This window comes from Mesoplodon bidens (assembly GCF_964165515.1).
Source record: "Mesoplodon bidens genome assembly, chromosome: 10".
NCBI lineage: Eukaryota > Metazoa > Chordata > Mammalia > Artiodactyla > Ziphiidae > Mesoplodon > Mesoplodon bidens.
Genome location: NC_138172.1, coordinates 65,054,113 through 65,069,337, shown reverse-complemented (window position 1 = coordinate 65,069,337; position 15,225 = coordinate 65,054,113). Strand labels below are relative to the sequence as shown.

At 44.2% G+C, this 15,225-nt stretch overlaps 1 protein-coding gene across 2 annotated transcripts in view; it reads left to right on the top strand.

The window, feature by feature from the left end:
* Window positions 1-12,257, top strand: part of LRRC1 (leucine rich repeat containing 1) — a 128,916-nt gene extending 116,659 nt beyond the window's left edge. For both annotated transcript variants that reach the window (XM_081245128.1, XM_081245129.1), the window contains 4 exons: window positions 75-190; window positions 7,645-7,817; window positions 8,992-9,128; window positions 10,738-12,257. In XM_081245128.1, coding sequence (XP_081101254.1) covers window positions 75-190; window positions 7,645-7,817; window positions 8,992-9,128; window positions 10,738-10,896 — 585 coding nt within the window. In that variant the 3' untranslated portion in view covers window positions 10,897-12,257. The remainder of the gene's footprint in view (window positions 1-74; window positions 191-7,644; window positions 7,818-8,991; window positions 9,129-10,737) is intronic.
* The last annotated feature ends 2,968 nt before the right edge of the window (window positions 12,258-15,225 follow it).

Here is a 15,225-nt window from a genome sequence, read left to right as displayed (position 1 = left end):
AATAAGACCCTCCAGTCCCACCCCCATCTCCCAGAAAAACCTGGAAAACAGTCATGTTTTCTTTCCCATCATAGATCGGCGGGTGCAGCAGCCTCACCGTGTTCTGCGTGCGCGACAACAGGCTGACTCGGATCCCTGCGGAGGTGTCACGGGCTGCTGAGCTGCACGTCCTGGACGTGGCAGGGAACAGGTAAGCCCGAGACAAGCAAACGGTCATCCACCCAGCCTTGGCTGTCTTGCCTTTGCTCCACCTTGTAAAATATATATTTATTGGTCGCATTAGCCAGGCCTGGAAGCTCCCAGTCTGGGAGCTGGAGTGATGGAGCCCGATGGAGTGGACAAGGTCAAGGGCGGCCAGAGCTTGTAGTCCTTTAAGGTTACGGTGGGTACGGCCGGACACATGCCTCCCAGATGGCGGTACCGCGATGGAAGGGGGAGGGAGACCTAGGTCTTGGCTTTTATAACTGGCTTCCATATGTCATGGTGGACCTTGGTTTCCTCATCTGAAAAAAGAGCTCCCATGAGTCTGAGCTAGATTTTAGCCAGGGGTCTTGATATGTCCTGCCCATGACTCTGAACCCCCTGACATTGTGAACAAAATTGTATTCAGGGGCTTCCCTGGTGGCGCAGTGGTTGAGAGTCCGCCTGCTGATGCAGGGGACATGGGTTCGTGCCCCGGTCCAGGAGGATCCCACATGCTGCGGAGCAGCTGGGCCCGTGAGCCATGGCCGCTGAGCCTGTGCATCCGGAGCCTGTGCTCCACAACGGGAGAGGCCACAACAGTGAGAGGCCCGTACCGCAAAAAAAAAAAAAAAAAAAAAAAAAAAACTGTATTCAGGCAATGTCAGAATTGCCAGGTGTTTCATAGTCTAAAAATCCTGACGGGCCACCAGTCAGTGTCCCCAGAGTCACAGCAGCGCCATCTCTCGAGTTCTGGGTCAGAGGCGTGCGGGCTGCTTGCCAGACTCTGGAATGTGGACTAGAGTCATTTCAGCCATTCGGAACCAATTTCATCACTGCGGATGTCACCGCACTCTCCTTCCCCTGAGCCCGCCTACCAGGCTCTTTCCACCTCTGACACCTTCTCTGTTTCCCCACTTTTATCCTTTGGCACTCATGTTCCTCTTTTCTCCAGGAAGCCTCCTCTCTGGGTCTGCATTTCTGAATTACCCTGATGATAATTGCTTGTTTACCTGCATGCAACCCTCCTGAAATTAAAGTTACCTAAAGTTAGATGTGATGGTTTGTGTGTCATTGTGATTTGTCCCTTCAGTACATGCCTGGTGAATATTGGTCGACTGAATGGAAATGTTAAAAATGTTCATTTTGCAGAATGGCTGGCAGGCCACTGCAGAGGGCCTGATATCACGGGCTATGTTGCCAAAAGGAATTTAAAAAATGCTTTTGGGTGTTATATAGTTAGATGGGGGAGAACGTGCTGGACCAGGGGAAGATGATCAATGCTTCAAAATGGTAAAGGCTAGCGATCCAAAGAGTGTCTGGGGGATTGTGTCCTATGTGATTCGCTGCTCACAGGTCAGGCACGAGCCACCATTTTTCACTCCTGCTAATGGATCGTGGACAGCAGTGCTAAACAAACAGCAGGACTCCTGGGAACCTGGTGATGAGTTATGGCCTCAGGAAACCCTCACCGTTTTAAAGTTGATGCTTTCAGGACATCTTGGTGGATTCTTAAGGCCATTCACTGGTGACTGGAAACTCAGAATTAATTTGAGCGGGATGTTGAATTTCTGCTTGGATTAAGCCCAACAGGAGACATGCAGCTTGAGAAGGCCCTTCCCTCCTAACCTCTCCCTACAGCAGTAGAAGCTCAGTGATTCCAGACCCACCCCAGTTCTTGCCACTTTGGGGAGCACGGATTTGCATCACTAATTCTCGAGCAGAAAGATGGCTCTGACCTCTAAAAACTGTTTTTCACACGAGTGAAGACCCCATTCTCAAGTTCTCAGGAGGAGGGGGAAAGTTCGATATTTATTATGCCTGGGCCAGGGTGGAAAAAAACCAATGAAAATGTCGAGTGCCATAGCTGTCATCTGAGTCAGTTAGGTGTGTCATTTAGTCCATTGTATATATAGATGCATAACCAGATTTTAAGCTTATTAAAATATTTAATTACTACTTATTTAAACTATCAGTAGAGAAACTGATACCCTCCAGGTGAAAAGAGGCTACCATGTTAGCTTTTCAGCTTGCAGAAATGTCACACCATGGGAAGTCTTACCAAATACAACAGAAGTTTCTGCCTCTCCCCCCAAGCATATAAAAATAGCAAACACGGGCTTCCCTGGTGGAGCAGTGGTTGGGAATCCGCCTGCCGGTGTGGGGGATGTGGGTTCGTGCCCCGGTCTTGGAGGATCCCACATGCCGCGGAGCAGCTGGACCCGTGAGCCATGGCTGCTGGGCCTGCACGTCCGGAGCCTGTGCTCTGCGGTGGGAGAGACCACAGCGGTGAGGGGCCCGTGTACCGCAAAAAAAAAATAAAAAATAAAATAAATAAAAATAAAAAAAATTAAAATTAAAAAAAAATAGCAAACGGCACAGGGAGGCTGCATGTCGGTTCCCAGAAACTTTTTTTTGACACGTTTGATAGGAAAATTATAGCAAGGATAACGCTAAAATGCCACTTGGAGACTAAAGCACCAAGCCTTCTGGTACAGTAATAGAGGAGGTGCCTTGTATCAGCAACCACCTATGGGCCCAGAATACAGATGTCCTTAACTCTTAGGTTCTTTCCCATATGACTATCCACCAAGTACACAAAATCGGGTATTGGAGCATCTTCCTCGCAATATTACTAGTACCAAATACTGCAAACCATGGCTGTCAATGGAGAAATAGTTTGTAACTTTGAATTTCATGATCCAAAAAATAAATTAAAAAGCCTAAAAGGTATCACCTTATACCTATTAGGATGGCTTTTTATCAAAAAGACAAGGGGTAACACGTGTTGGTGATGACAAAGCAAAAAGGGAACCCTTGTGCAGTGTTGGCAGGAATGTAAGTTGGTGCCTCCACAGTGGAAAACAGTATGGAGTGTCCTCAAGAAATTATAAATAGAACCACCATATGATCCAGCAGTTCAACTTCTAGGTATATACCCAAAGGAAAAGAAAACAGGATATCCAAGAGGTATCTGCACTCTCATGTTCATTGCAGCTTTATTCACAGTAGCTAAGATATGGAAATAGCCTAAGCATCCAACAGGTGAATGAATAAAGAAGCTGTGTGTGTGTGTGTGTGTGTGAGAGAGAGAGAGTGTGAGTGTGTACACACATATATACGTGTATATGAAATGGAATATTATTCAGCCATGAGAAAGTCGGAAATCCTGTCATTTATGACAACAAGGATGGAGCTCGAGGGCATTTTGCTAAGTGAAATAAGTTAGACAGACAGATACTGTGCGATCTCATTTTTATGTGACATCTAAACAAGCTGCACTCATAGAAACAGAGAGTGGACTGGTGGTTGCCAGGGGCCAGCGGGTGGGGGAAATTAGGAGATGCCAGTCAAAGGGTACAAATTTCCGGTTAGCAGATGAATAAGTTCTGGGGATCTAATATACAGCATGATGACTGTAGTTAACAACACTGTATTATATCCTCTAAAAGTGCTAGGAGAGTAGATCTTAAATGTTTCCAACATACAGACACATACATACACACACACATGCACACACACTATGGTGATTATGTAAGGAGATGGAGATACTAAGCCTACTGAGGTAACCATTTCCCGAAACAGTCATCCCCTCTGTATCCCTGGGGGGATTGGTTCCAGCACCCCCGAGGGTACCAACATGGCAGACGCCCCAGCCCCTTATATAAGATGCTGCAGCATAGTTGGCCCTCCACATCCGCGGGTCCTGCATCCTAAGACACTGAGCACCAACTTTATATATCAAATCATCACATTGTCCACCTCAGATTTACACAGTGGTATATGTCAATTATATCTCAATAAAGCTGGAAAAAATATTAAAAGACAAAACACAACACAACAGTATAGCCAGACTGTGGAATACTGAGCAGCTAGAGAAGTATCTATTTCTCTGCGTTGTGACCCACGATGCCCAGGGCAAAGAGCAAGTGTGGACAGTGCCTGGTGCTCTCATTCCTGTTTTTGTTTTTAAAAAGTCTTACCTATAGAGAACACCAAAATATTAAGTGGCTCTCCTAGAGGAGGGCTGGAAGCTTGAGGTTACAGGAGGCTTTCACTTTAGATATTTTGGTATTGTTTACACTTTAGATATTTTGGTATTGTTTACATTTTTTTCACTGATTATGTTCTCTCTGTGTATCTCTTTAAACATTTTTGAAAACGTTGCTTAAAACGAACAATTCTACTAGGAGGTAACAAACAGATGAAATATTCAGTTGTAAGAAGTATTCAGCCATAGGTTTAGTTAGTATTACGTTAATTAGTAGGCCATGTTTAGTTGCTAAGTAAATTTGATAAAGCAACTGCTATCATAGCCAGAGGTGGGGAAGGTCACTTCAGCGGGCTGGTCACCAATGTATCTGGAAACGAAAAGCTCACTGTTTGGTTGTTCATTTGCTTTATTCCTTGTACTGTTGATGTAAATAGTAACCACGGGCTTTTTTTTCTGAGGCGATGTGGTCCTAAATGTAGCACAGAGATGTGTACTAATGGGGCTGCGGCTTCTTTTGTTGATCCTGTAGTGAACAGAAAGTACCAGAATAAACCAAAAATGTATTACTAACTCCCCTGGAAAGCAGATTTTTTTAAAAAATCTGTTTTCTGGCTTGTATCTGGGATGGTTCACCCAAGAGAAACAGAGGAGTGTGTGTCTTTCTCCCCCAGGCCGCAGTGAGTCAGCGACGGGGTCGGCCCAGCCCGCAGAGTCTCTGTTTGCAGACTGGGCAGGGAGCAGGGCTTTTTTCCTCTTTGACACTGGGAACACCTCTGTCCATAAGACACGTGTGAACGAGCTCATGTGTGGTGTGTGCTTGGCCGGCAGCGGCCGAATCCAAGCTGGCACGTTGATTCTTTGCAGGAAAACCAGTGTTCTAGACCATGCAGCCGTCTTACCTGGCTTGGTGGCATGTGATTTTAAGACCCGTTGTTGCGGAGTCTAGTAATTTATTTTAGCTTTTATGACATGATTTGCATCCTTAGCAGCTGTTATTTATTATTGATGCTCTGTTTAGCCTTTTGTTTATACCTTTGCTTTAGCATTTATCTGGGAAGCCAGTTATTAGTCTGAGAAGGCACGATGACTGTGTTTTTAGTATCTGTGTGTCATGCCAGCTTTCAAATCTTGATTTATTTTTTCTTTACTCTCTCGAAGGTAGAGATGCTGACTATAGATTTCTTGCCCAAGACGTTGAAACTTGAAACATTCTGGAGGGTATTAGCTTAGTTCCTTTTTAAAAAAGAAATAGGGACAAACTTTCAAAAGAAATTACCCTTTGGTTCAATAAAATGAAAAAGGGTTTGATGTCTTTTAAGCACCCCCCCCACCCCCACCCAGTGTATTAGGATATCCTTTTTAAAAAGTCCTGTCACATTGTCTGGCAGATACCTGCCTTGTGTCTTTAACTTCCTTGCATTTGAGTATGTGTGTGACAGCCTTTGGGCAGAGGGGGAGATCATTTGTATGCTTATACATATAAGCACAGAGATTTCACTTTCTAGCGCCCTCAAAGAACCAATACCTCAGAATCAGGGGAAGTGGGACTGTGAGTTGCTGTGCCCTCAGACCCCTCCAGGCATCCTCCTGGTATGTGCATGTCACTGCACTGGGTGGATTCTGGGATTTAAAAACACATTTCCCACCCAGTTTGGCTGTCATTGGTGAAATAGTGGCGTGTACAACACACGGAGTCTTTTCAAGGGTCCTTTCACATAGGCAATCCTCATGGCATCGACTTGAGAACCTCACTCCCACGTGGGCACAGTTCCCTGTATTTAACCAGTACTACACCCACTGCGTGTGTATGGGATGGGTCAGCCTTGACTGGACTAACTTTTAGGAAAAGAAAATATTTTCTCACCTCCATAACTAGGACATGGGAAGGCTTTTGTGAAATGTATTCATTGTTCTTATAGAAAGTTTGTTAATACGCTGTCTGCATTCTTTGATCATTTCTAACTTCATCTGTTAAATTAACTTGTTGGTCTGTGCTTACGTTTTACTTGGATTAGTTTTATAATATTGGAGTATAACTGCTTTTTCTAGTTTATTTCCCATAAGTCTGTCAATTCAAAATATGTCTGATAAGTCTGCATTAATCTGTTGGTGAGACATTTAGGCATCTCTCCCATATATGTTAAGTGGAGATAGAGGTACCATTTCATAGAAGAAAGAACCCCAGGAATACACGCTGTCACATAATTTCATATAGAATTAATGGGCCTGAGATTTCTTTTAAGAAAATGTGCCTCCTATTGTAGGTAACAGACTGTGATTAGCTTATTTTTAGCTAACGTATGAAGTCATTTCTAAGATGGAGCTATCCTTTAATCTACGGAGCCATCCTTAGAGTAAAAATACTTGATCAAATATAACCTTAAGTTCTTTAAACCTTAAATTCCTGGTATCTGCAGAGGTTCGGGTGTTTTCAGAGTGAATTAAACTTTTGTAAAGCCTTGGTTTTTACCAGAGCAGCATTTCACCCTTGGCAGTGTTCCATTTGGGGCTGGATAGTTGTTGCGCGGCTGTCCTATGCGTTGTAGGGTATTTAGCAACATCCGGGCCTTGACCCACTAGATGTCAATAGCACCCCCAAAAATGTCTATAGACACTGCCAGGTATCCCCAGGGGCAAAATTGCCCCTAGTTGAGATCCTCTGTTCCAAGCAATCTTCGCCAAGTACCAAGTGCATATGATTTCTGGTGACGGTCGTCACTAAATAGATATAACTGGTTAAATACTTGTACAAACATAGATAGAAAACTAATCTTTAGGTGTCACATTACAATTTTTAAAGTGCTTTATCTCCTTCGAAACTGAAGCAATCTGAGGTGGAAATTAATTATCACGTAGGTGTCTGAGAAGTGGGAGCTTTCAGAAACTTAAAAGTCTAAAATGGAATACCTAAAATAATCTCCCCAGAGAGAGCAAGTGGAGTCCATAAAGAAACACTTTTAATCTTTATTTTAACTGCAATTTAAACTTTGCAGCACCCAAGGCCTCACCTTCCTCACGTCCCGATTTGCCAGGTGCTACTGCGGGCAGGTAACACCATGGTCTTATTCCAGCCCTGCCGGTGAGGCTGTCCCCATTGATTTAGGAATAACTCGGCTTCTGGGTTCTTCCACAATGACACTGGCTTCCCCACTCCCCTGCCCCACCCCGGCCTTTAAATGGAAACTTCCCAAGAGTAAACAGCGTGTGCTGTAATTTCCTCATTTTTTTGCCCCGTGGCCTGGAGGTGCTAATGAGAGAGGTGATGACAGAAAAGGGAAGCACAGTCACCCACTGAAGCGTCCACTGGCAAAGGGTAAATCGAGTATCTTATTATAAACATAATACCTTTTCACATATTGAAACCAATCCCAGGAAGCAGTTTTTATTTTTTTTTTCCTGTTTTGTTTTGGACAAGACTTGATTTAATCACAGATTGTAAGCTCCCCATGTCTCCTTTTGTTTTCATCAAGGCTGTCACACCTGCCTTTATCCCTGACCGCTTTGAAGTTGAAGGCTCTGTGGTTATCAGACAACCAATCCCAGCCCCTGCTCACATTCCAGACGGACACTGACCACACCACCGGGGAGAAGATTCTCACGTGTGTCTTACTTCCTCAGCTGCCTTCTGAACCTGCCTGCCAAGGTAAATTGAAGGACCAGGTTCACTTGGCCCCGAGAATTAGCAGCAGCTAATGCCTGTCCTTAAGGCCTCTCACTCCCACACGGGACTGCGTTGTGTCTTATCTGCCTGCAGACCCAGCCCAGGTGTGAGGTCATTGTGGGTCTTTTCTGGGAAGCTTCCCCTGTATCTCTGCAGAAAAAACGTGCTGCTCGTACCCGTGTATCACATGTGATATTCTTAAAACTGCCTTCTGGTTTTGAGTTCTAGCTAAGGCTGAAAATGCAAATACATACTCCTAAAAGAGGTAAGAGTCCCTTAAAATCCAAACAGACAGTTTGGAGGATTAGTGTTGAACATCTCCAGCAAACTGTTTTTAAGGCAGGGAGTTGTTTTGAGTGACTGTACCTTTGTTTTGTAAATTATGTGTGGTTTAAAAAAGCATTCAGGGCTTCCCTGGTGGTGCCCTGGTTGAGAATCTGCCTGCTAATGCAGGAGACACGGGTTTGAGCCCTGGTCTGGGAGGATCCCACATGCCGTGGAGCCACTAGGCCTGTGAGCCACAACTACTGAGCCTGCGCGTCTGGAGCCTGTGCTCCGCAACAAGAGAGACCAAGACAGTGAGAGGCCCGCGCACCACGATGAAGAGTGGCCCCCGCTTGCCACAACTAGAGAAAGCCCTCGCAGAGAAACGAAGACCCAACACAGCAAAAATAAATAAATAAATAAATAAATAAACTCCTACCCCCAACATCTTCTAAAAAAAAAAAATGATTACTTAAAAAAAAAAAACCATTCACACTCATATCACATGACTGTCATAAATCCTTTTCTGGGAGCTGGTTTCGATAGAAAAAAGGGAGAAGAGTCTGGGCGAACGGAGCCACCTTGCCTATCCCAGCCTCGTTAGAGGAGCATTTAAGACCCCAAGAGAACAATGCAGTAGATTGCGTTGCCAAGCAAAGTACTAGATCCAACATGTGCGGCCATATCACGGTCAAGAGGAAGTTTCTGAAGTGAGTGTGTAAAAAAGAATCATGAAAAAGAACTCTATGAATCATGATGACATTCTGGAATGAAATAGTAAATATTGATTTAGCAGATATTTTATGATCTCAAATAGAATTACGCATCCTTGAAAAGAAAGGGCAACCTTGCCAGTCACAGGAACCCTGCTGATGTGGTCTTTGTCCAACAGAGAACCTGCCTCGCTGTGGTGCCCTGGAGAGCTTGGTGAACGATGTGTCCGATGAGGCCTGGAATGAGCGTGCAGTGAACAGAGTCAGCGCAATCCGATTTCTGGAAGATGAAAAGGATGAGGACGATAATGAAACGGTATGGGATTTGAGCTCCTTGGCTTCCACAGACGTTCAAAATTTAAAAGCCTTCCGAGATTGAAAGTGACACCTGATAAAGACCTCTCTTATTTTCAAATAGTCTTTTCTCTGTTCTGCCTTCAGCATTTAAGAATTTTTTTTAGAAGGCAAAACTGGGAGTTTCTAAGGTTCTGATTCACCATGTGTGTATAAGGCAAATGAGACTTTGTTTGTTTGAATAGTTTGTGGGTGCTTCTTTTTCTTTATTTGTGATAGTTACCCCTCCTGCCCCCACTGCTTTCTTAAAATTGGTTGGGAATTTTTTCTTCTCTGTTGTTCCCAGTGAACTGAGTCTCTCCCTGCCCTCCACCCCCATTTGTAGCCGTACCATGGGGATTCATCCATGTTTCACCACATGGCTTAGCTTGCCTGCTGTCCTCCTGGACTTCTTGCTCACCGTCACGTAACCAGGAGCCTTCACCTTCATGCAGAGAGCTTGTGATCTTAGTAGGATTCCCTTATGGGTTTTCATTCAGAAATCAGGAATAGGTTTGAAAGGACCACTCAGCCCTACTTGCCTCCATCCTCCATATGTGTCTCAGCCATCCAGTTGAGTCAGGGACAACTCTTGGAGTCTTCCTGCAATTTGGCTTTGGCTTCTTAAACTCCTTGCACTAATTGAGATTTTCATAAGCAGAACTCAGAGGGAGTACTTGCAGCCCCCAAGACAAAGGGCAGTTTTTAAATTACTGCCTGGAGTCTTTGTTATTCCAGCTGTCCCCAAGTGGGCTTTTATTCACTTACAGTGGTAGAGGGCAAAGTAGGAATTAGGCATGACAAAATGACTCCAACGTAAATGACTTTATCTCATGACTTCTTAGAGCATGATTATTTCACCAGTTACTCGTTGCCTTAGTACTGCTCCTTTGTTAACCTATCGTAGCTCCGCCTGAAACTCCCGGACTGGCCATTTATAAGATGTAAATGCTGTTTTAGGAGCAGAAGAGCACATAACATGTTAAATAATAAAATTTTAAAAACATTGCCCATACCCTGTCACTTCACTTCCCACCCTGTGGTCTTTATTAGAAAAATATGAACGTTCTTCAGTAGGTCATAAATAAAACACAGCAGCAAAATTAGAAAAGAAGTCCTTTCTCACTTCCCTTTTCCTTCACCTCCCGTGCCTCATGGGTTGAAGAAAGCCAGAACCGCTTCAGATAATAGTAGAACATTCTAGGGATTTTCATTTTACAATTTTTTTGACTCCTTTCTCCTTCCTCCCCTCCCCCCACAATTCTATCTCACAAATCTTTTATTTTTTCTTACTGCACGTGGAACTTTGTTCTTATCGTAACACTCATCTCGTATTTTACAAAGTATTCTTTTATTCTGAAAGGAGCCCTTCCATCTTGACTAGGTAAGTTATACTCCACACTTTCACCTTCCCTTAACCACGGGGGAGCAGTTGATAAATGCACGTACCTCCAAAGCAAGCTTTTCAAGCCCACTCTGCCTCTTAACCTCTAGGAAGGGGAGACCTGTGTTGGAAAGCTACCCGGGAAGCTTCGCATTTGAAGGAGTGATGGAGTAAAACCCAAACACTCACCGCGCTCCTTGCTTTTCAGAGAACGCTCCTGAGACGAGCCACGCCCCACCCAGGGGAGCTCAAGAACATGAAAAAGACGGTGGAAAATTTACGGAACGACAGGAACGCTGCTAAAGGACTGGATTCCAACAAAAACGAGGTCAACCACACCATTGACCGCGTGACCACGTCGGTGTAGATGGCGCGTCCACGTCATACCTCCCGAGTCATCCTGCTGCGGAGCCAGCCTGTCCCTGCGTGGAGCCCCCAGAGGCCCTGGCCTCCACCGGACCCCGCACCGGTCCCCACCCACGTGTCGGGATGCTGCGCCCCCAGGAAGTGCCTTACTCTGATCCGGCAGCCAGTCACTGTACCCACCCGTGGTCTCCGGCCTGATTTTTTTTTTTTTTTTTCCTAAATTTCAGTTGTTTGTAATAAGTAGAATACACTACTGACAACATCTGACCTTTGTTTTTGTCTTGTGTTGGGGTCAGGGAGAGCAGGAAGGGGAATTTTGATCCTCCTCCCTCCCATAAAGTGCTGGGACATTGTGAATCCAAGTTCTCTTGGACCTACTGATGAGAGAGAGTTTTATGTATGGGGGAAAAATTGATACTTTTTTAAACCCTTTTTGGCAGCTCAGATGGTGTACATTTAAACATTTTGTATAGGTATTTCATAACAAAATAATATGTATTTCTTTTTGTGATTTTATCTTGGAAACGGTACGTGCAGGAAAAAAAAAACAACCACCAGTCCTAAAGTATTTGTTTTTATTTGTACCATCCACTTGTGCCTTACTGTAGCCTGTGTCCTGTCAAACCAGTTGTCACAATGGCATCTTTGAGCAGAGAGGAGGCTGGAAAGGTGGTACTTTGAAAGCAATGTTGGATTTTAATCAGTAATCTACCAGGTGGATTTGTTTTTAACCAAAAAGAAGAGTTACCACCAATTCGTAAATTATACCAGTTGATTTTTTTTTAAGATGAACCAAAGGATTAGACTGCTAATATTTCATTTCTTTTACAGTCTGACTTTTTCATGAATGAGTCTCTTAGGATGAGTGTTGTGTCTGCTTGTACCTACTCAGAAGGTATGTGCCATTTGTAAAATAAAACAGAGCAGAAAAGCACAAAAAGAAAAAACGGCTCAGAAATTCAGTGGGGAAATGCATTATGTACTATTAAAGCAAGTATGGTTTTTACTGAAGAAAGCTTTAAAAGTTTTATATCGAGATATAAAACCACAATAAAGCAGAATAACCTACAACCCCATTAGAAACGTTGCTGTCTTTATAAGTGCAATTTAATTTGTAAATAGAGTTTGGATCAAAGTATAACAAAATATTGCTTCAAGTTTTAATTTTAAGTCTGCTAATTTAAGGGGTCTGGGGGTATGTTTTGGTGTGTTTCTGTTGGTTTCTTTTTTCAAATTTTGTATGATGTGATAAAAGAGGAATGAAAAGAAGACACAGCCTGTCCCTGTGTGGTGTTTAGGAAAATCATGCTGTTGGTGTTGTCTTTTTATTCTTTCCATGAAATAAAGTCACCCTGGACATGAGCCATTACAGCTTTTTAAAGTTGATTTCTCCTCGTATGTTCAAATGATAGAAGGCAGCCGAGTTCTTTAGGAATGCCCTCCCTTTCCTCAAATACCTGAGCCGCCGGTGGTTTTATGCTAACCTCCTGTGGGTCTGAGTACCCCTTCCTCCCACCTGAGGCGGAGCCCAGCATCGCCTTCAAGTCTGGCTCCTCACCTTGGGTTGGGGCTGTCTGGCCAATGAGACTCCTTAGAAACCTGCTTTCAACCAACCAACTGCGATACCTTCTTTTACTACCAGGAGTTTCACTTTGCTTTTTCGGTTGTTTGTATGTGCGTGTACATTTCTAAGACTGCTGACTTGAAAGCACGTGGCACATAAGTGGTTTTCGGCTGCTCAGTTTTATCTCTCGTTCCCTCATCTGTGGGCACCCCTTTCCTTTTCTCCATTTTAAGATTCCGGCATACTCGGTTTTGTTTTGCAAAGATGATGCCACAGACTCCTGGGCTGATAAGAGCAGCAGATCGGCTTTATTTAAGGAGAGTTTTCTTGACCCTGAAGAACGGATACAACTTCCCTGGTATTTTGTTCATTTGTCTTCATATAAAACCCACCCTTTACTACTCAGTTCACCATGGCTTCGGTGGAATAGAGATGGACAGAATAGTGTGTGTGTTTGAATTTTTCTAGAAAATTCTATGTACCTAATTACTTGTTTCCTTTGGCCTGTCTCTTCTACTTAACATTCACTTGGGGTTTTTTGCTTTGTTTTGCTTTTTGTTTTCAGTCTTGGGATTAGTCTCCTCCCCCTTCCTTGAGCAGGAAAAGTCACCTTCACCTTAGTCGTTTATTCTGGGTGACACTACGATGCTCTTACCCTCCGGATGCTGGGACAGGTGTAGGCATCATGCTGGAAACAGCACCCACCAGTCAGACCCAACCCAAGAACATGCTGGCCTTTTCCAAGGAAAAGGAAACAAATAATTAGGTACATAGAAATTCCTCGAAAAATTTAAACACACACACTGTTCTGTCCACCTCTGTTCCACCGAAGCCATGGTGAACTGAGTAGTAAAGGGTGGGCTTTATACGAAAGCAAACAAAAACCACCATGGAAGTTCTCTCTGTTCTTCAGGGTCAAGATTGCTCCTTAAATAAAGCCAACCAGCTTCTCTGTCAGCCCATGAGCCTAAGCATCATGTTTTTTTTTCATTTAAAAAAATTCTTCCTTTATTGGTAAAAAAAAGAGTGATTCTACAAAGCAATTTCAAGGGCCATCAAAGTGTTAAAGCCATCAGGTGTGTCAGGCAACAGGCATAAGCATCATATTTATAAAATAAAACCGAGTATGCCAGAATCTTAAAATGGAGAAAAGGAAAGGGGTGCCCTCAGATGAGGGAGCAAAGTATCTTGTCGTTATAAGGAAAATTTAAACGTGAAAGGGTTGCCTTGTGAGGCCAGTGCCAGAAGTTCCTGACCTTTTCCTGAGGAATCCTTCTCCACAGCCCGGTCAGCCTCCACCCCCTGTCTGGCCCTTCCTTTAGGAAAGGGAGGAGTAGCTGTAAGGCCTGACTGTTTGTCTTGGGGGGAGTGACAGGTAAAAGCAGGGAAGATGAGTATGACCTGTTCATCCACTTGTTTGTAGCCCCTAGTTCCTCTTCTTTAGCAAGGAAATTACACCTAAGTGGATAAAACCTTCAAAATGTAGAGGGGATAAAATCATGAAATCATTGATGATGAAAAGAGGGGCAGGTGAGAAAACTATTGATAGAACAGTTTGCCTGGATCTTCTGTTTTTTTCTGAAAAGTTTGGAGCAATGGTCCTGACCAACCCAATCTTTCTACCTAAAAACTTCCTGGGGTAAAGAAGCACAGGTAAGTCGTTTGCACCAGCCTTTGACAGCCATCCTGCCATCTCTTGTGAAATGGACCACACCCAAGAAGGCACACAAAATGGATGGGGTGGAGGCTGGGAAAATTCTTTCTTTGTTGGAAAGTTACTCGGAGCAGCCAGTTCTAATCATATAAGATGACTGACACCCCTGCTACGGGCATGCTGGCTGGCGGGCGGCAAGGCTGCACAAACACACACAGTCTGACCAGGGACGGCCTTGGAGCTGCTTGTTAATGGGAGGCTAGCAGGGACCTTGCAGCTGGGTGAGAGTTAAAAATCTCACGTCAGGGCTTCCCTCGTGGCACAGTGGTTGAGAGTCCGCCTGCCGATGCAGGGGACACGGGTTCGTGCCCCGATCCCGGAGGGTCCCACGTGCCGCGGAGCGGCTGGGCCCGCGAGCAATGGCCGCAGAGCCTGTGCGTCCGGAGCCTGTGCTCTGCAACGGGAGAGGCCACAGCAGTGGGAGGCCCGCGTACAGCAAAAAAAAAAAAAAAAAAAAAAAAAAAAAATCTCACATCAGACTTTAGTGTTGACTTCACCCAACTTTCCAAAGAGCCAATTAAAAAAACCTTAAAATATGTGTAATCAGAAACATACAAAAGTAGAATTATGTAGCGGACTCCCATATACCTGCCCCCAGAGTCAGCAATTACCAACACGAGACCAATGCTAAGCCATTTTACAAGATGTTGAGTAGAGTTCCCTGTGCTATATGGTAGGTCCTTGTTGTTTAGCTATTTTATATACAGTAGTATCAATCCCAACCTCCCAATTTATCCCTCCCCTCCCTTCCCCTTTGGTAACCATAAGTTTGTTTTCTATGTCTGTGAGTGTATTTCTGCCTTGTAAATAAGTTCTTTTTTTTTTTTTAGATTCCACATACAAGCGATATCATATGATATTTGTCTTTCTCTGTCTGACTTACTTCACTTAGTATGATAATGTCCAGGTCCATCCATGTTGCTGCAAATGTTAAGCCGTTATTTTTTGTTTGTTTGTTTGTTTTGGTACGCGGGCCTCTCACTGTTGTGGCCTCTCCCGTTGCGGAGCACAGGCTCCAGATGCACAGGCTCAGCGGCCATGGCTCACGGGCC